The sequence below is a fragment of the Spermophilus citellus genome (assembly GCF_964194105.1).
Source record: "Spermophilus citellus genome assembly, chromosome: 18".
Classification (NCBI taxonomy): domain Eukaryota; kingdom Metazoa; phylum Chordata; class Mammalia; order Rodentia; family Sciuridae; genus Spermophilus; species Spermophilus citellus.
The window spans coordinates 7,020,274-7,041,745 of NC_138200.1; the positions used below are offsets into that span (position 1 = coordinate 7,020,274).

Below are 21,472 nucleotides of genomic sequence, written 5' to 3' on the forward strand. Positions count from 1 at the left end.
CCCGAGGAAGCAGGCCGCCTGCGACCTGGAAAATGCAGGCTGAGAATGTGGAATGTTTTGTCACAATGACTTACTAAGCACTGATACCTGCTGTAGTTATAATCCCAGCTACTCAGGAGGCTGAGGCAAGAGGATCGTAAGTTCAAGGCCAGCTTTGGCAACTAGTGCCCTGTCTTAATAAAAAGGGCTGGGGATGTAGCTCAGTTCTAACTGAGTTCAATCTCCAGTACCACAAACAGCAAATTCTGAATTGGATGCAAAAGCATAGCATTAAAATCAGTGGAGATGGCCAGAAGTCAGAGTCTGAACTGGGACCATGTGAGGGCACCACTTTAGTAAGTCCAATAGAAACCCCTTGGGGGGCTGGGGATGTGGCTGAAGCGGTAGCGCGCTCGCCTGGCATGCGTGCAGCCCGGGTTTGATCCTCAGCACCGTATACAAAGATGTTGTGTCGCCGGAAAAAAAAAAAAAACTAAAAATAAATACATAAATAAATATTAAAAAAAAAAAAAGAAATTCCTTGGGTCCTTTGTCAATACACCACCCCTGTCCCAGCTTCTGACAGGTTTAAAGCACATGCGATGTGCAGGAAGAGCCTTCCTGAGTGAAGTGTGTTGACGTTCAAAGGAGCCAAGGCCCTGTAAGAGGGCCCGTCCTTCAGTCTAGAAAATGTGGCCTGACCACACCCTCCCTCACACTTGACTGCTGAAGGATTGGAAGGAAGAGGAAACCGCAAGTGCAAAGGCCCAGAGGCAGTGAAGTACTGTGCAGGTTGAAGGGGGCGGGGGAGGAAAAGGGAGAGGGTGGAGGTGAGCAGAGTCATGGACCTGGCCTGGTGGAGTTCAGGCTTGGCCCAGGAGGGCTGTGACCCTTAAAGCTTTGTTTTTGGGAACATTAACAAAAGTGATCCCTGAGTAGTATGGAAACTGGAACATGCAGTCAAGTGAAATTTTTATAAAGTTAAAGAACATTCCTGCCTCAGAGCAGTACCTGGGTCTTGTGCTTCCAGTCTCCCAGGTTGTCAACCAGGCAAGAGGGCAAAGCACAGTCTGTTTGGTGAACAGCCTACTTTCCACTTCAGCAAATGGTCTTTATCACTCCAGTGTCCTTACACGATTCACAGGACCAGGATGCCATCTGAAACCAAGGGAGTGTCCTTGACTGCTGTTTGGTCAAGGCTTGGCCTATGAAGGACAGGGGCAGTGCATCTTCAGGAAAAGGTTTTAGCAGGAGGGCAGTGGTGTTATCCTTGCACCCTGGGCTGCTACCCAGGCCTGCTGTTTGCACCCATCGACACTTCAGAACCTCTAGGTCCCTGAGGGCCCTCACTCCTGACTCCTGGGGCCCCAGCCCCTGGAAACTGGCTCAGTTCCTGCCATGGAACTGGGCCTCTCAGTCGAGTCCCATTGGAACCCTGATTTACGTAGTCCAGGGAGAGGAGTGCATCTGCTCATCTCAGAACAGGCCACAGAAGCTGAGAAGGCATGTGCCCAGAGGCACACTGCTCAAGCGAGTGACAAGCCAAGTGCCCCAGAGGCCAGCTGCTTCCAGAGACCACCCCAGACCTAGCTCAATTCGCAACTTTCCCCCATCCTTTGTGCCCCCAGCCCCTCAGAAATCCCCCTCAGTTCCTGCTCCAGCACCCCAGCAAGCTCCAGCCCCATCCCTTTAAACCCAGAGTGTGTCCCATCATCCCCTTTCCCTGATCATCACCAACCCCTGTCTGCCCCTCAACTACCCGAGCCCTGTCAGTTTTCTCAGAGCCCCTCCAGAACCCCAATGCTAGCCAGGCCCAGTGGTGCGCGCTGTGATCCCAGCAGCTCCGGAGGGTTAGGCAGGAGGATCATGAGTTCAAAGCCAGCCTCAGCAATGTAGCAAGGCCCTGAGCAACTCAGCCAGACCCTGTGTCTAAATAAAATACAAAAAGGGCTGGGGAATGTGGCTCAGTGGTTAAGCTCCCCAGGATTTAATTCCCTGTTAAAAATAAAGGACCCTGGGCTGGGGATGTGGCTCAAGCGGTAGCGCGCTCGCCTGGCATGCATGCAGCCCGGGTTCGATCCTCAGCACCACATACCAACAAAGATGTTGTGTCCGCCGAGAACTAAAAAATAAATATTAAAAATTCTCTCTAAAAAAAAAAAAATTCTCTCTCTCCTCTCTCACTCTCTCTTTAAAAAAATTTAAAAAAAAAAAATAAATAAATAAAGGACCCTGATCCTGTTAAAGTGTGGTGCAGGCAACCACTACCACCCTGCTCCACATAGACTTCCAGTTTTCATCAAGTGTCCTTTTACCCCACAGCCTCTGACTTTAGGGAAGGACGGTGGGTCAAGGTCCTCACTTCAAAAAAGGGGCTTCTAATCTCTGGTGCAATGTTTCAAAGGTAACCAGGAAAGGAAGCAGGAGTAGGACCACAGACTCAGCAGGCTCAGAGGATTTGAAATGAGACAAATCCTTTTCTGGGCAGATTTCAGTCTCAAGTTCAGAGCAAGAACCAAACGCACTGGTGGTGTGCAGGGTGCCACTGATGGCTCCTGCTGCATCAAGACACTTAGAATTACTTGTAAAGAGACTTTGGTTTTATTTTATTTTTAGTTGTAGATGGACACAATACCTTTATTTTACTTTTTTAGTTTTATGTGGTGCTGAGGATGGAACCCAGTGCCTCACATGTGCTAGGCGAGCGCTTCACCACTGAGCCACAATCACAGTTCTGGAAAGATATTTTAAATGGGCCTGGTGCAGCAGCACACAGCTGAAATCCCAGCAACACCCTGTCTCAAGAAATTTGAAAAGAAAAGGGCTGGGGTGTAGCTTGGTGGTAGGGCATCTCTGGGTTCAATCCCCAGTACCAAAAAAAAAAAAAAAAAAAAGATTTTAAATAATGGGAGAGGGGGCTGGGGATGTGGCTCAAGCGGTAGCGCGCCCGCCTGGCATGCGTGCGGCCCGGGTTCGATCCTCAGCACCACATACCAACAAAGATGTTGTGTCCGCTGAGAACTAATAAATAAATAATTATTTAAAAAAAAAATGGGAGAGGGGCTGGGGATGTGGCTCAAGTGGTAGCGCGCTGTAGCAGCGCTTGCCTGGCATGCGTGCGGCCCAGGTTCGATCCTCAGCACCACATACAAATAAAGATGTGTCCGCCGAAAACTGGAAAAAAAAAATGGGAGAAATTATTCTGAAAATTGTCCTGTGATGGCCACACAACCTTGTCAACTTAATAAAAACAACTGAATTACACACTTCAAATAGTTTGTTTTACGGTGTGTGAATATTATCTCATCTTTAAAAACTAAATCAGATCTCCAGTTGGCTCCTCCCCTCCCAGCATCACTGAACTGGCTGGGGACTGGGGACTGGAGCTGCTGATCTGGAGATGTAGAGGTCACCAACAATAGAACTAAAAGCAAAAGAGACTGTTCAAACTTTCCTCCCGATAAGTGTTGGTGAGAATGTGGAGGAACTGGAAGCTTCTACCACCCTGGTGGGTGTGCAAACCAGGGAAACAATTGGCAATATCTATTGAAGCTAAAGATACGCCCACTCTCTGGTCCAGCAACCTGCCTCCTACACACATACCTAAAATCTACACAGACAGGAACCTGAATGTTCATAGCAGCTTCATTTGTAATATCCCCAAGTTAGAAATAACCCCAAGGTTTATCAATAGTAGAATGGGTTTCACAGCTGTATATAACAATGAAAAGAAGAAACCACAGGCAAAATTATGTTGTAAAAAAAAAAAAAAATTAGGATAAGCCAGGCACTGTGGTGCACACCTGTAATCCCAGCAACTCAGGAGGCTGAGATAGGAGGATCAAAAATTTGAGGCTAGTCTCTACACCTTTGGGAGACCCTGTCTCAAAATTAAAAAGGCTGGGGATATATTATCTCCATATTACAGCACTTGCCTGGCATGCTCCAGACCTTAGATTCAATCCTCAGAACTGCAAAACCATTGTCTGCCTGTAAGGAGCACTACTAAATAAATAAACATGCAAAAGTGTTTTGTTTGTTTGTTTGGGTTTTTGTACTGGGAACCCAGGGGCACTCTACCACAAAGCTACATCCCCAATCTTCTTTAGTTTTTATTTTTAGACAGGGTCTTGGTAAATTGCTGAGGCTGGCCTTGAATTTACCATCCTCCTGCCTCATCCTCCCAAATCTCAACGGTTTTTCCATGACACCCAGCAAGTTTTGTTTCTTTTTTAAGCAAAAGCACTTCTACAGGGAGACATTAAGGCGACAAGATACTGAGCAGAATTCCATCACAAGTGGTTCTGTACGAGTAATGTTGTTGTTGTGTGAGAGTATTACTGTGATTAAAAAAAAAAAAAAAAGTTCTCAAACTTGTGGTGCCATGTCCCTGAAGCCCCAGAGATCTACAAATACGCCCTTAATGCACATAAACCAGTTCTCTACCTCCAGCCACTAGGGGGCAGAATGTCATCGTAATTAAAAGCCAGGAGTCAGACAATATTTGGATTCAAATTCCAAAACTCGCCCAAATCACTATGAAAAACTGGATAAAACATAAAACATTTCCTAAAAGTAATGGAAAATGGATAAAAGCAGTCAGGAGCTTAAGGGGACTTGACACTCAGGAAAAGGAAAGGCTCAGAGGGAGTTTCTCATTTGTACAGCCGTTAATTTATTTATTTTTAGTACTGACTGGGGATTGACCTCTGGGCACTTAGCACTGAGCCACATCCCCAGCCCTTTTTATTTTTTATTTAGAGACAGGGCCTTGCTAAGCTGCTGAGGGCCTCTCTAAATTGCTGAGGCTGGCCTTGAACTTGCGCTCTTTCTGCCTCAGCCTCCTGAGTCAATGTTATTACAGGCTGCAGCCACTGCACCCCACTTTGTGCAGTGTATATTTATCCTGGGGCGGGTTCTAGCCTGTGTCTTGAGTGGTGGCTGAAACACCAGGGGGAAATCCACAGTCCTAGTTGGAAGAAGTAAGCGACAAGAAGGTAAGCATGTAAATCTGGAAGGGTACTAGAAAGGGGGGTACCTCGAATATTCTGTTTTTTTCAGTGTCTGCCTTTCACATACTAGGCCAGCCTCTACTACTGAGTTTCATTCCTGGGCCCTTTTTTACTTCCATTTGTTTTTTGGTTTGTTTTTGTTTTAGGTATTGGGGATTGAACCCAGGGGTGCTGTTTTATGTGGTGCTGAGGATGGAACATCCTCAGACATTTTTATTTTTTATTTTGAGACAGGGTCTTCCTGAGTTGCTAAAGCTGGCCCCACACTTGGCATCCTCCTGCCTCAGCCTTCTGAGTCTCTGGGATTACAAGCATTCACCACGGCAACCGGCTTCATGTTCCTAAGATGTCAGTTTTCTATGTTTTGGTCTGTATTTTTGTATAACTCTGGTTATTTCCATCATTTTCCCAAGGGACAAATTTAGGGGATAGGTCTAGGGGTCTTGAATCCCTTAAAAGGGATGTTTTCTTAATTTTTTAGCATTTTTTTTAAATTAATAAGCCAAAATTTTTAGACCTGTTTCAAGTTAATAAAAAACAAATCAGTGGTGGGACTCGGGTGTAGCTCAGTGGTGGAGCCCTTGCCTGATATGCATGAGACCCTGGGTTTGGTTCCCAGCACTGGGAAAAAAAATAAATACTGGAAAGTCCAGAGTTCACATTTATCCCTTCACCCTACCATGTTTCCATCACCACCATCATCATTAATTATTATTATTTTTTGTAGTGCTGGGGATCAAATTGAGGGTGTCATGCATGGTAGGCAAGTGCTCTACACTCAGCTTCATTCCAGGCTCCGTAGTGTTGTGTCTTGCATTACTGTGATACATTGTTAAAATTGATAAGCTAATATTATTTATTATTTTAAAAACCCATTTAGGGGCTGGGGATGTGGCTCAAGCGGTAGCACGCTCGCCTGGCATGCGTGCCGCCCGGGTTTGATCCTCAGCACCACATACCAACAAGGATGTTGTGTCCGCCGAGAACTAAAAAATAAATATTAAGAAATTCTCTCTCTCTCTCTCTCTCTCTCTCTCTCTCTCTCTCTCTCTCTCCTCTCTCACTCTCTTTAAAAATAAATAAATAAATAAAGTTTTAAAAAAAAATCTCTCTCTCTTAAAAAAAATCCATTTAGGCTTAACAACACTGGGAAGCAGCACATGCATTAAGGATTGGCTACTTCCCAGCCCCCCAGAAATAACCTTCAGGCTCATTTTGACCCCTCCACACCCAGGGGGGGCCCCAACCCGACCTCTAACCCCTAAACTCTTTTTTTCCTGTTCTCAAGTGTCCTAAAATTGGAACCCCACAGCGCGTTCTCTTCGGCATCCTGCTTCTACATCCCAGTGATAGGGCAGGTTAGGGTCCAGCAGAAGTTCCTGGTTTAACCCACGTCAGTTTATTACCCTCCTCAGTTCAGGTCCCTCCAGTGGCTCTCATGTCAGAGTAAATTCTGTCCCTGCCTCCTCTGGGTCTCTCTTTCAGATTCTACCAAGTATGTAGCACCACGACCTGACCACAGCCAGCCCCTTTCTGCCATGGCCTCCTGCCCTTCCCCTCCTGCCCTTTCATTTCCAGCTGCGCCCCCCGCCCCCTGCTGATGCTCAGACACACCAGGCCCACTCCTGCCTCAGGGCCTTGGAACTTGTCTTTCCCTGTGCCCTCACCCTGCTCACCACTGAGGCCTTTCCCAGTCACAGTAGCTCGCTGCTTACCCTGCTTTATAGCGTCTCTCACTCTGAACAATACTTGATGCTGATGTATCTCCTTCCTCCCCCAGGACAGGGCTTCCTGGCTGGCTTGTGCGGGCTGCAGGGTCCAGGCTGCTTGTTTTATTATTCATCTCACAAACACCCTCAAGCCCCACCAACACCAGCACCCTTCCTTCAAGTGTTTTGTCCCCTCCTGCCTGAACCCCCAGATCCGGCATGCTCCCCTGCCGATCACAGCTGCTCAGAGAGACGGACACACAGACAAGGTCCCAGGGCTGGATTTTATTGCCTCCCTGCAGAGGGGAGGCGTCCTCTGGGCAGTGCGGGGCCCAGGGAGGCCCTGGTGAGTTTCTGTATTGTGGTCGAGGCTCAGATTTGGGGCTGGGGCAGTTAGAGGAGGTTCTTGGAAACCAAACCGGAGGGGAGGGCCCCTGGATCTGGGCTGGAAGATTCTGCCGGTGAGAAATAGAGAGCCCCTGGGTGGGACGGGCGGGCCCCAGGTATCTTGGGGAGAGGAGCTGACACAGGTGGATCCCTGAGAGCCCAGGGGCCAGGGGCCATGGGGATAAGTCCGCATCCTGCAGGGCTGCATTGGGAGGGGGCTGGCCGCTGCGGCCCCTCCTCAGGTCACCGGGTGGGACCATGGGCTGGAGTGGGCATGCTGGGCCTCAGAGCTCATCGTGATGCCGGGTCAGATCCTCCCCGTAGTTGGTGGCCTGGCTGCCCACGAACATGTTCCAGTTGCCCAGGATCTCGGCTTTGCTCAGACGCCCGTCCTGGAGGGAGGGTCAGAGGTCAGCAGGGACAACTGCTCTGCTTGTGGGACCCCTGCCTGCGTCTAAGTATGTCCCTCAGGTCTGTGTCCCTTCCCCCATCTCTATCCCCTCTCCCGCTGGATCTCCATCCGTCTTTTTTTTTTTTTTTCTGGAACTGGGATTGCGCCCAGGGTGCTCTCACTGAGTGACATCCCCGCCGCTTTTCCTTCCTTTCCTCCTTTCTTTTTTCCCTTCTTTTCCTACTTTCCTTTTGTCTTTTGCAGCACTGAGGAGTGGACCCAGGCTGCTCTGTCGCTGACTCTATCACCAGGTTTTTTTTTTTTTTTTTTTTTTTTTTTTTGAGACAGGGTCTCACTAAATTGCCAAGGCTGGCTGGCCTTGAACCTGCAGTCCTCCTGCCTCAGCCTCCTGAGAGGCTGGGATCACAGGCGAGGGCCACTGCACCCAGCTTCTGTCCCTCTGTCTTTATCCCTCCACTGCCCAGGTCGGGCCCATGGCCACACAGCAGCCCAACACCCTCCCGAGCGCCTGCCTTGCCCCACGGCACACCTTGTCTGTGTCGCTCTCATGCAGCAGGTGGTTGGCCTCCACCAGTGGCTGGTCCTGGGAGGGTGGCAGCACCCAGTGACCGACCTCGTTGCCATCCAGCCGCCCGTCCTTGTTGAGATCCCGGAAGTCCCGGAACTGCTGCCGCTCTGTCTGCACCCAGGCCGGCTCCTCCTCGCCAGGCTCCTCCGAGTACAGATCGGCTGGGACCAGGACAGAGAGAACCGGTGAGGTCAGGGGCAGCTCTGGGGGCCCAGCAGGCCTGGGATCCAACCGTGGCTCTGACACTTCCCGGCCCACGACCTGGGGCAACTCACTTCACTCTTAGTTTTCCTTCTGCTTAACTGGAATTAGTAACAAACCCGACTTCCAGGCGATCACTATGTAGCATATGAAATTGATTTGCTTAATTGACTGAATGACAGATCTGGTTAATGCACACATGATACTGTGAGTTGGGTGGCCCAGAGCCTGGCACAGAGCAGACCTTTGAGGAGGGAGAAAGAAGGCCAGAAAAGAGGAAATACTAGAACCTTCCCTCAGAACAGTCTGGCTGGCTCTAATTTGTCCTCGTAGGAGTCTCTCATTGGCTTCAATTCCTCCTCCTCCTCCTCCTCCTCCTCCTCCTCCCTTTTGCACTTATTGGGGCTGGAACCCAGAGGCATTCAACTACTGAGCTACACCCCAAGCCCTTTTCATTTGTTATTTTGAGACAGAGTCTTGCTACATTGCTGAGGCTGGCCTCAAGCTTGCAATACTCCTGCCTCAGCCTCCCAAACTGCTGGATTATAAGTGTGTGCCACCGTGCTCAACTTTGATTCTTTTTTTTTGGGGGGGGGTACAGGGATTGAACTCAGGGGCACTCAACCACTGAGCCACATCCTCAGACCTATTTTATATTTTATTTAGAGACAGGGTCTCACTGAGTTGCTTAGTGCCTTGTTATTACTGAGACTGGCTTTGAACTTGCAATGCTCCTGCTTCAGCCTCCCAAGTCGCTGGGATTATATGCCTGCACCACTGCTCCAGGCCAGCTTTGATTCTTTCCTATAGGAAATGATCACAGTGGTGGGAGTTGTGTGTAGCTCTTAATTGTGGTTAAAAAAAAAAAAAATAGGGGCTGGGGATGTAGCTCAGTTGGTAGAGTACTCGCCTTGCATGTACAGGGCCTTGGGTTCAATCCCCAGCACCAAAAAAAGAAAAAAGAAAACATATAACAAAATTTCCCATTACTGACATTTAGTACATTCACAATGCTGTGAAACCAGACTTCTGTCTAATTCCAGAATGCTTTTGTCACCCCAAGAGGAAACCCAGGCTGATCACCCTGACAGAAGCCAGCGTTTCCCAGCCCATGTGTCCGTGGCCAAGACCTGCTCATGAGTTAACTCACATGTGTGGGTACACATGGCGGGGGCTGTATCACCCCTATTTATAGATGAGGAGACCAAGGCATAGAGCCATTATGGGGCTCAGTGACAGTCGTGGGGCTGGAAGGTGGCAGGTGGGGAGTAGCAGGAGGCTCACAGCTGACACCCAGCTTCCCCCATCTTCCCTGACTCCATCCCCAGGGGGTCAGGTGTGAGCTCAGTCCTCTTCCCTCATTCGCTTCCTTGCACCTTTGAGCAGTTACATTTCTTTGGGGGATCTTGGGGTCCTGCCCACCCATGGGTCCCTGGAGCCCCCAGGGAAGGGAAGCGGCCCAGCCTGGGCATCAGGATGGAAATTTGGGGCCGCCTGCCCCCACTCAAGTCCTGCCCACCTCTGATAAGGAGGTGATCTCGGTCAGGGGAGATGAAGTCCAACTTATAATGGCTCTACTTTACAATGGAGCCAAAGTAATACACCAGCCAGAGACTCAGGAGGCTGAGGCAGGAGGATTGAAAGTTTGAGGCCACCCTCAGCAACCTAGACCCTGTCTCAAAACATAAAAGAGCTGGGGATGTGGCTAAATGATAGAGCACCCTGAATTTAATCCCCAGTACCAGAATTAAATAAATAATTTAACAGAAGGTGCTGGGTAAACGCCAGGTGAAGCAGGAACTGAAGCAATGTCCTCGTCTCCACTTCAGAGGGCGGCTGCTCTCCTACAGACAGTATGTACCTGGTGCCACCACGCACAGGAAGGACAGGCGCACCACAGAAATGGGTTCCACTCACCAATGTACTCCTCCACTTGCACATAGCCATCTTTGTTCTTGTCCAGGTCTTCCAAGGTTTCCTAGAAAGAAAGAGGAATCGGGCGGGAGCTCAGTGCACCCGTCTCCCAAGGGTGGCTGGAACCTGGGGTCCGGATGTGAAGTTCTCTTGGGGAAATTGGCTCTGGGATGGCTGTGGGGCAAGCAATGGAGCAGCTGCAATAGTGGGGGGCATGTAGGAAATTTAGGAACTTTCTGGGGTTCATGATGGTGTAGCCACGACCTGCACTTAGTGGGCAAGAACCAGGGGACCCCAATGTCCAGCACTATGTAGGTTCATGTCTGCCTCCCTAACCACTCTCTCACGCCCCACCAACACATGCGTAAGGCAGAGACCCCTTCACCTTAGCAGAACCCAGACCCTCAGTCTGCTTTATCTACAGGCACAGCGCACTTATGGGCTGTTCTGATGCACCCGCAACATCTCTACTCTGCTTTTTCTGGACTTGTTGAACTAAACAGCTTCTGTTCCCCACTTTTACATTCAAATTAGTTTATTATAAGATAGTGCAGACATCTGACACCCCATGTCTCTGAGCAGTTAAGTTTCAACTAAAAATTTAGAATGGACAGATAAAATACAGCACACCAATTACAGTTGAATTCCAGAAGAACAACATATAATTCTTTAGTATAATTTCCACCCAATATTTGGGGTATACTTATATTACAGGATGAGTTCTATCTGTATTTCAAATAAGCAAATTGTTGCTCAGTATAAATATGTCCCAAATGTTGTAGGGGATATATACTTTTACTAAGATAAAATATTGTATGGAAAATACTTTTTTGATGGGGAGGGTACTGGGGATTGAATTCAGGGGCACTCGACCACTGAGCCACATCCCCAGCCCTATTTTGTGTTTTATTTAGAGACAGGGTCTCACTGAGTTGCTTAGGGCCTTGGTAAGTTGCTGAGGCTGGCTTTGAACTTGCTATCCCTCTGCCTGAGCCGCTGGGATTACAATGTGCGCCACCACACCCAGTTGTCCTGTATGGTTTCTAAATCTGATAAATCTACAACACTAACATAGTGAAATCCCTATTATTTATTGTGAATGATATTCTTTTAGTTTTTATTCTACAGTAAAGTTGCAGCTGATATTCATGTTTTGAAATCCAGTGTGTAGTAGGTAACATTGTCCATAAACATAAAAGCAGACAGAAATCAGTTTAGACCACAATTTAGGCACTTTTTATGTAAAAGGTCAGACAGTCAGCAGTTCTGTTTTATTCATATTGCACAGTTTCTGTTGTGATGATTCGACTCTGCACTTGCACTCTGAAATCAGTCACACACACTAGGGAAGTAAATGCCTATCGCTGTGTTACAATAAAACCTTATTTGCAAAAACAGGCTATGGGCCAGATTTCAACTGAGAGCTATCGTTTGCTGACCCCTGCTTTAGACAATGGATTCTGCATTTGAATCCAAGTCGTATCATTTCTCATCTGGGTGCTATCAGCCAAGTCACCTTACCTTTCTGTGCCTCGCTATCCTTAGCTATAAAACAAAAACGACAGCCCAGCTGCATGGATTGCCATGATGGTTAAATCAAGGTGGCAGGGGTTAGAAGGGTGTCTGCTGTAGGACATGCTCAGGTAACATTTCTCAAATGATGTAAACTTGGGAGGATAAAGGGACATTGCAATATTATCTGCTGTAAGAGAAGGAGGTTGGGCTTTATGGGATGGGGAGTCTGTGGATCAGACTAGGCTGGCCAATGTCCCTGGGCAGCAAGATGCCACCTCTCCTCTCTGGGCCTCAGCATATATCTCTGAACCAGAAGCCCCACCTCCAAGGGCTGTTGTGAAGCTGAACAAATAACGTTCAATAAATATGGCTACATATTCACATCTTCATTGACCCAAAAGTTTCATGCCAGCAGTACAGGTATTTCTACTGATGTGTGTAACAGTGAGCCGTTTGTTCAAGGTTATTCTGCTTTCTGTGTAACAGCAGCAACCAGAACCAAGCCCAGTGGCCTTGCAACAGATCCCGTTAAGCAAATTACAGCACAGCTGCAGGAATACTATGTAGCTACAAAAAGGATTAGACCAGGAGCTGGGTTGTGGCTCAGTGGTAGAGCACTTGCCTCGCATGCTTGAGGCCCTGGGTTCAATCCTCAACACTACGTTTAAAAAATAAATAAATGAATAAAATGTAAAGATCTTGCATCCATATACAACTAAAAGAAAAAGAGGATTGGACCGTTTCTCATAAGTGTATACAGAACACCCTCTGTCGGGAGCTGCCACATAGGAACCCAGTGCCCCTTGGCCTTAAGTGATGAGAATGTGGAGATGTGGCAAAAGCCAGCCATGGGCTGTGTGTGTGTGAGTGATGGGCGTTGAGCGCTCAAAGTGGCCTGGACCCATGTTGCCTCTCTGTTTGGGGGCTTGCTCTGGTCTTTTTGCTTGCTCTGACTGGATCCCCACACAGTCATGAGATGGGCGTGGCCTCCCTAGATGTCAGTCAATCTGCTGACAGCAGACATCAGGAAGCTAGACTCAATCCCCTGAAACCTCACCCCTTGCCTCACTGGAATGGCTTCTCCCCAATAAAAGGGGTCAGCGCTCTCTCGCGCTCTCTCTTCTCTTTCTCTCTCTCTCTCTCTTTCTTTCCATGGACCCCTATGGTCAGAGGAGCCGACACAAGACCCAAAGAAAAAGGTATTTCTCTGTCCCTGTGTGATTATTTCGTGCAGCCCAGTTCACCTGGAGTGACCCTGAGTGTTTTAGTCATGAGACGTGACAACACTCAAAGATGTATTTTTTTTAAGAAAATACATTGTTAAGTGAAAAAACAGAATATGGGGGAAACATAATAGAGTGTGCTAATAATTATATAAAAAGGGAGATAAAGAAGGGCCAGAGGGTGGAGATATAGCTCAGTTGGTAGAGTGCTTGCCTTGCATGCACAAGGCCCTGGGTTAGATCCCCAGCATCACCAAAAAAAAAAAAAAAAAAAAAAAAAAAAAAAAAGAAGAGAAGGGCCGGATGCAGTGGCACAGCCCTGTAATCCTCCCCCCCACCCACTAAGATAGGAGGATCACAAGTTCAAAGCCAGCCTCAGCCTCAGCAAAAGTGAGGCACTAAGCTATTCAGTGAGACCCTGTCTCTAAATAAAATACAAAATAGGGCTGGGGATGTGGCTCAGTGGTCGAGTGACCCTGAATTCAATCCCTAGTATCATCCCCCCCAAAAAAGGGTGGGGTTGTGGCTCAGTGGCAGAGTGCTTGCCTAGCATGTGTGAAGCACGGGGTTCAATTCTCAGCACCATGTATCAATAAATAAAATAAAGGTCCATTAACACCTAAAAAATATTTTTAAAAAAGAGAAGATATGCATGTTTCTGATATAAAAATAATAATCATAATAAAAAATCATAGTTGCCTGGAGGTGTGGCTTAGTGGTAGAGCACTTACTCTAGTCCTAGCACCACACATACAAAAAGTGATTCTGTTGGTAAAAGTATGAGGTGTGTTTACCACAGGCCAATTTTATAGTTTTACCTCTACTGACTCATCTAGTCCCAATGACAACCTTTGATTTTGGGTCCCTTATTAGCACCACCATTTTACAAATGAGGACATTAAGTTCCAGGGAAGTCAAGTAACTTGCCTAAGGTCACACAGTTGTGCAGCTTGCAGGGCCAGGATCTGAACCCAGGCCATCTGGCCCCAGAGTCCCTGTTCTAATCACCTTTCCATAGTTCCTTGGAGAAGCATTGAGAATGGGGACACAAGAAAGGGGTTACTTATGCGGATGGGACTGGGAGGTCGTGATGGGGAAACAGGCGAGGGGAAGAGATTACTCATCTTTTTTGTATCTTTTGGGCATTTAACCACATACATATGTTACTTATTTGAGAAATATTTGAGAAGATTTTTAAAATACCGGAAAATGGTGAAAAGTATGGTGAACATGAGTAAAAATTTCTTCCACTAAGAGTGAGCCCTAATTAAACTATGGATTCTGGGAGACAGTGATATATATATATGGATGTAGTATCATCAACTGCAAGGCATGTACCATCTGGTAGGGGATGTTGATAGTCAGGGAGGCTCCATGGGGTGGGGCAGGGACACATTAGAAACCCCATAGCACTCTGTTCCACTCAGTTCCACCATGAACCTAAAACTGTTCTGAAATAGGTTATGAAATATTAAGTCTTTTATTTTTGTCCAGTACTGAGATAGAGCCGAGGGATGCCTGCTAGGCAAGCACTCTCCCACTGGCAGGGGGTAGTGGGTACCAGAGGTTGAACCTAGTGGTTGTTAACCAGTGAGCCACATCCCCAGCCTTTTTTATTTTCTATTTTGAGACAGGATCTTGCTCAGTTGCTGAGGCTGGTTTTGACCTTGTAGTCCTCCTGCCTTAGCCTCTGGGATTCCCAGCCCTACTTTTTAATAATAAGAAAAAAAAAAATCTTGCTGGGTACAGTGGTAATCCCAGAGACTCGGGAGTCTGAGACAGTAGTAATACAAGTTTGAGGTCAGCCTGGGCAACTTAACAAGACCCTGTCTCTAAATAAGAAATAAAGGGCTGGGGATGTGGCTCAAGCAGTAGGGCGCTCGCCTGGCATGCGTGCGGCCCAGGTTCGATCCTCAGCACCACATACCAACAAAGATGTTGTGTCCGCCGAGAACTAAAAAATAAATATTAAAAATTCTCTCTCTCTCTCTCTCTCTCTCTCTCTCACTCTCTCTTAAAAAAAAAATGTGGCTTCCCAATTTAGAAAAAATAAATAAATAAATAAAATAAGAAATAAAAAGGGCTGGGGATGTAGCTTAGTGTTAATGTGCCCCTGGGTTCAATCCTCAGTAGAAGGGAGAGAGGAGTCCTTTCGCTATATGATAGACCAGGTTTTGGCAAAAACTTGTAAGAAATTGTAAATTACAGGGACTAGCAAGAGTTGTCTCAGAGTCTGAGGGCAGGCTGGGGACCTGGATCCCAAATGTGAGCATACAAAGGTCTGGCAAGGAGAGATTAGACACTGGGCATCGATCGGGAAGTTGAAATGGGAAGTGTTACCTTCCTCTGATATGTTCATGGCCTGGGTTTCCTGGGGAAGATGCAGGGAACCAAGGTGACTATCTGTCTGCCCCAGGTAAGTCCGGGAGGCGGGACCTGGGGTCACACCGTGGGTCTGAGGCAGGGAGTGGATTCCTCCCACCCTCACTCACAGCGATCACGATGTCCCGCATGTGAGGAAACTCCTCTGGGTGTAGGAAGGCTGTCAGCTCCTCGCGAGTGGCCATGGAGTCCCCATCCTGGTCAGCCACCCGGAAACGTCGCTCATCCCGAGCCAGCATCTTCTTATAGGTCTCCGCATCCTCTACATCATGAAATTCTTCCCCTGGACAAGGACAGAGCTCTATGAGAGACAGCTTAGGAAGAGACAAAGGAGACCCAACTCAGGGGACGAGAAGACTTCCATGGGAGTCAAAAGAATTAATATATATCAATAATTTATATATATTTACATATAAAATTATTATATACATTTATAATATACTCTCTATATTAGCTAAGTGAAAGCTTATTTATTTTATGGTAAACTCTTTACCTACAGTATTACATTTAATCCTCCAAAAAGCAAATAAAGTGGGTTCTTCCATTTATTCTCACTTCCTGAGTGAGAAAATTGAGTCCCAAAGAAAGGAATAACTTGCCCCAAGGGCCTGCAAGCAGGAACAGTGGACTTTGAGTTGACACTCAGCCATTTGGCCCCAAAGTCCTGCTCTGATGTTATAAGTTGTACTAACTTAGGTTCCTTGACAGAGGAGGAAAATGGGCATTTCAGAGGGAACGGTATGTGCAGAGTGTAGAGGTCTGAGTGTTGGTGAGGTGGAGGAAACCACACATGATCCATTGGGGCAGAAAAATGCAAAAAAAAAAAAAATAGGGCTGGGGATATAGCTCAGTTGGTAGAAGGCTTGCCTCACATGCATAATAATCTCCAGCACCACACACAAAAAAAAAAGTTTTTAAAAATAAAAAACAAAGCTGGGGCCAGCGGGGTGGCACAGGCTTGTAACCTCAGCAGCTCAAGAGGCTGAGGCAGAAGGATCCAGAGTTCAAAGCCAGCCTCAGCAAAAGTGAGGCGCTAAGCAACTCCGTGAGACAATAGGGCTGGGGGAGTGGCTCAGTGGTCAGTGCCCCTGAGTTCAATCCCTGGTACCCCCCCCCAAAAAAAAGCTGGGGACTGGGGTTGTGGCTCAGTGGCAGAGCGCTTTTCTAGCATGTGTGAGGCACTGGGTTTGATTCTCAGCACCACATATCAATAAATAAAATAAAGGTCCGTTGGTAACTAAAAAATATTAAAAAAAAAAAAAAGCTGGAGAGGGGCTGGGGTTGTGGCTCAGCGTTTGCCTCACACAAGCAAGGCGCTGGATTTGAGTCTCAGCGCCATAAAAATAAATAAAACAAAGGTATTGTAACCATCTACAACTAAAATATATATATATCAAAAAAAAAAAAAAAAAAAAAAAGCTGTAGAGTTAGAAAGGCCAGGCAGGACCTGTGACAGTCTCCTTGGGACCCACGGGATCCTTGAGGAGGAAAGGGCCAGAGTCAGCTCTCAGTGTGGAAAGCCCCCCTGGAGCAGCGGGCAGCAGTGAAAGGGGTGAGGCCCTGAGGCAGGAGGGAGAAAGTAAGAGCCCTGAGGGGCCTGGGGCTAGGGTGTTGGAACAGAGAGGAAAAACTACGAGTCAGGGGTCAGGGCAAATAGCTTTGAGAGTTTTAGGATGAAGTCACAGGTCAGGGATCAGGAAAACGAAGCAGGTGTCCCTGGCCAGAGATGTAAAGTCGCCAGTCACGGGGTCATAGAGGTGTGGAAATCAGAAAAACCAACAGAAATCAGAAAAGCAACAGGTCGAAATAGGGAGTTTCAGGAGTGACGGGTCCTAAAAGTGGATCGGGGCAAAGGTAGGAATTCTTTGTAATGGGCTAAGGGTCCTCAAGACGAAGAGTCAAGATGGTCAGGGTCACAGTGTGCTGTGGGGAGTCTCGCCGCGTACCGGGCGCGTAGTGGCCATAGGTGGCGTTGCGCAGCTCCTCCCAACCCACACGCCCGTCGCGGTCCGTGTCGTACGTGTCCCAGGCCGCGCTCACCGAGTCGCGTATATGTCGCTGCTGCGTGTGCGCTATCCACGAGCGAAGCTCGGCCAGCGACACCCAGCCGTCCCCGTCCCCAGCGCGGTCCATGCGATCCACGATCCGCCTGCAGGTCAGGGAGGAGCACATGTCAGTCTTGGGCCCGCCCATCTCAGGCCCCGCCCCATGCACAAAGCCACGCCCCCAGCGAGATAGAACCCCGCCCCCATGCAGAGCTGAAAATGCAGCCCACCATCTGCGGGCGAATCCAGGAGGGACACTTGTTACTTGGGACCGCGCTTGCCACAGGTCCCGCCTCTCGACCAAGATGCCGCCCCCAGAGGCCAGTCTTCCCCTTTCCAATTGGGGTCGCGTGAAAGGACCCAGCACGATTCAGCGCCACGCCCTGCACTGGGGCCTCACCCCACACCCTGCACCAGCTCCAACCTCTCGGAACCGAGGTGGGGCGGGGTGCAGGAGCCTGGATCCCATTCTCCCCTAGCCCGCGGGGCACCGGTCCCGGGACTGGCTCTGAAGCCCCAGCACCGGTCCCAGGACTGGCTCTGAAACCCCAGCCCTCGCCGTCTCAGGTCCTGCCCCTTCCCCTTGGCTGCACGGGTCAATTTCAGGTCCCTCTCCCTTCAGCTCCACTCTGAGTCTTTCACAAGCAACCCCGCAACTCTTGCTTTTCCATGTTCTGCTGGCCTGCAGTGCGCCTCCCGGTCGCATGTCAGGCCACTTTAGGTGGCATTTTAGGCTTCTTCTGACGACTCTGTAGCCCCTCCCCTCTCTCCTGGGGACCCTGCTGCAGTCCTGGTCAACCACCCAGCCCTCCTGGAGTTGCAGTTCCCCGCAGGCGCCAGGCTGTCTCTGCCAGGGTCCATCAGGGCCGGCCCTGTCCTTGGAACTCACATTCTGCTCTGAAAGTCCAGATGCCTCTGGGTCCACAGTCAGGCATTCTAGGCCCGAATCGTACCTCCTCTTCTTGCCAGCTCGGTGGCCTTGGGCAACTGACTTCCCCTCTGTGCTTCACTTAACCCGCTGTAAAAAGGAGCTAAATAACAATACCAACTCGACAGAGTGACTTAAGGATTAACTAAATTAAACTATGTACAGCACCTTGAAAGTGCTTGGCATTGTAGTTAGTGCTGTGCGAAGTGTGGTGTCCTGCCACTGTTGTTGTTGTTATTATTGTTATTATTATTATAATTTGATACTAGGTATTGAACCCAGGGGTGCTTAACCACTGAGCCACATCCTTAGCCCCTTTTTATATTTTATTTAGAAACAGGTTTTCACTGAGTTGCTTAGGGCCTCCCTAAGTGACTGAGGCTGACTTTGTACTTACAGTCCTCCTGCCTCAGCCTCCCCACTCGCTGGGATTACAGGTGTGCACTGCAGTGCCCAGCCTCACTACTCTTCACCCATTCCCATCCACTCACAATTTTCCAGCCTGCACACCTGCCCGGGTCACTTAGGTCTCCACCTTCATCTAGCCACCATCACCATGTCTCCTGCTTGGATTGTTGCAATTGCTTCCTTGCCGGGCTTCCGGCTTCTTGCTTCCCTAGAGTCTCTTCCCACTAACAGCTGGAGGAATTCTGTTAAGTCAGCTCACCTCTTCCCTCTGCTCAGAGCCTTCTATGGTTCTCATTTCATTCATGGAACAGCTTAGCTTGTCACTATGATCCAAAAGGCCCAGCAGGATATGACCCCTCTGTTCCCTCTTTGCCCTCTTCCTCTCCCCATTGCTCACTGTTTCCAGCCACATGGGCCTCACTGTTCCTCAAACATACCAGGCCCACTGCAGTTTCAGGGCCCATGCACTTACTATTCCCTCTGCCTAGAATGCTACTCCTCCAGATACTCACATGGGTCAGAGATATTGCTTTCTCATTGAGGCCCCCCTCCCACTCCTCCCACTCCTCCCACTCCCCTGTTTAAAATTGCAACCCTCTCCCTCCACCAACTTTCCCCTCCACACTCCTCCCTCCCTTGCTTTATTTTTCTCTGATGCATTTCTCTCTATTTGATGCATTTTATACTTATTGGATTATTATTGTCTCCCTCACTACAATGTAAACTTCACATGGGCAGTGGGTTTTGTCTGATTTGTTCACTGCTGTGACTTTATCATGCAGAACATGATAGGTGCTCAATAAACATCTATGGGCTGAATGAGCATCATCAGAATACACACTCAGAGTGGGGAATGGTTGCATAGTCTTCGCGTCCGCAGAGCCACTCTGACCTTATCTCCCCAACACAAAGATTAGACACGACCCCATTCAACCTAACTCACCCTGAAACTCAGGGCTCAGCCATCCTCCTCCCCCAGTTGGGCTCCATCTGCACCAAATCTTATTTTCCCTGTGGATCCCTGACACAGTGAACTGGTGACCCATTTACAAAACAGGGAACCGAGGCTCAAGAAAGGGAGGTATCTGCGACAAAGAGACAGAGTCATGTGGGGGTAGAATTGGACTCCAGATTTTGCTGCCCTCAAAGGTCATATCTTGAGGCTTCTTATTTTTTATTTTATTTATTTTATTTTTTTGTACTAGGGATTGAACCCAGGGGCACTCAGCCATTGAGCCACATCCCCATCCCTTTTTTATATTTCATTAGCGACAGGATCTCACTGAGTTAGTTAGGGCCTCGCTTTTGCTAAAGCTGGGTTTGAACCCTTCATCCTCCTGCCTCACCCTGCCGAGTCACTGGGATTACAGGCATGCACCACTGCGCCTGGCTTGAGGCCTCAATATTTACATGTGGTTTTCTCCAGGAGGAGAAGTAGAACTTTATTCTTGGATTCTCATAAAGAACCAAAGTCCTATCCAGTCCATGCCATCTCTTTCCCAGTCCCCTGCCTCTATCCCCTCATAAATGATATCATCTCTTCCCCCAAACCCCCACCTCTGAATACTCCCACCCCCAAATCTCTCTCCTACCCCAGACGAGCTTGGCTCTCCTCTGGGCTGAGCTGGTCGAATTCCTTGGCCACTTCCCGTCCGAGGAAAGCCTCGTGATCATACTGGAAGTTTCCGTGGGCATCATCATGAGGGGCCTCGCTCAGAGGGGCCGCCTGGTGCACCCTCCCCTGGCCATGAGGGCCAGCGTCAGGGGACGGCTTCCCCAGTGCCCCGCGCCTCAGCAGCAATAGAAGCAGCAGAAATGATAGTTGCCACATCATCTGTCCCTGGGGAGTGACAGAGGCCAGGAGTCAGGGAACATAGGAACGAAAACAGAAAGGGGACAGACGGAGGAGGGAGGGGATTGCTTAGGTCAGGACAGAGAGATGGGAGTTGACTACAAAATGTTTTGGCTCAAGAAGGGCTGGTGATGGGGGAAAGGGCAGGATACTCAGAGGTAACTCCATCTGTGAAGCCCAGATCTTCTGAAAGAGTCCCAGAAGGATTCCGGAGCCGAGGGTGGGTTCAGGAGGAGACGTGGCGCACGTCCCACGCAAAGAGCAGGATACAGTGTTGGCCAGGGAGGATCAGGGAGGCTCCCCAAGGGTTTCGACTGGGACCCTTGCGCTTGACCCGAGCCCCCCAAACCCATCCTTTACCCGGTTGCCAGATTCCCTTCGCTCGCCACACTCCGCAGTGCCTTCTTCCAAAGATGCCCAATTTGGCGACTCTCCAGTTAGGCCCCGCCCCGGGAGCGCAGAGGCCCCGCCCTCCGCCCAATGAGCGCGCGCGAGGGTCCCGGGGGCGGGGTCAGTGAGCGCGGGGAGCGCCGCCGCAGCCCCTCGCCACGTCCACAAAAGACAACTGGGCGACGGGGGAAGGCTGGGTGGGCCACGCCGGAGCGACGCGGCGGGGGAGAACTACAACTCCCGGCAGGCGTCGGGGCGCCGGGCGACCACCTCGAGCGGGCCTCAAAAGAGAGAGGTTTAGGCGGCGCGGTAGTCCCAGCAGCCAGGGAGGCTGAGGCAGGGGGATCGCGAGCTCAAAGCCAGCTTCAGCTACGGCGAGGCGCTGAGCAACTCAGCGAGACCCCGTCTCTAAATAAAACTCACAATAGGGCTGGGATGTGGTCCCGTGCCCCTGAGTTCAATCCCCACCAAAAACAAAAGAGGTGTGTTTTTCTCCCTTTCCCTTCGTCCAAGTGGTAAGAGCAGAACCGGGGTCTGGAGGAGGCAT

General features: G+C 49.1%; 1 protein-coding gene and 1 long non-coding RNA gene across 2 annotated transcripts; one reads left to right on the forward strand and one right to left on the reverse strand.

The window, feature by feature from the left end:
* Positions 1 to 3,031: 3,031 nt before the first annotated feature.
* LOC308637934 lies at positions 3,032 to 5,956 on the forward strand. The gene is made up of 2 exons (XR_014019703.1): positions 3,032 to 4,976; positions 5,226 to 5,956. It is a non-coding gene; the product is annotated as an uncharacterized lncRNA (long non-coding RNA).
* Positions 5,957 to 6,965: 1,009 nt separating this feature from the next.
* On the reverse strand, positions 6,966 to 21,034 carry RCN3 (reticulocalbin 3). The gene is made up of 7 exons (XM_081274577.1): positions 20,896 to 21,034; positions 20,276 to 20,523; positions 17,249 to 17,451; positions 15,413 to 15,585; positions 10,186 to 10,246; positions 8,029 to 8,228; positions 6,966 to 7,479 (listed from the first exon to the last, which is right to left on the reverse strand). The coding sequence occupies exons 2-7, from the start codon at positions 20,515 to 20,517 to the stop codon at positions 7,372 to 7,374; spliced, it is 987 nt and encodes a 328-aa protein (XP_081130703.1). The 5' UTR covers positions 20,518 to 20,523; positions 20,896 to 21,034; the 3' UTR covers positions 6,966 to 7,371.
* Between the last annotated feature and the right edge of the window lie 438 nt (positions 21,035 to 21,472).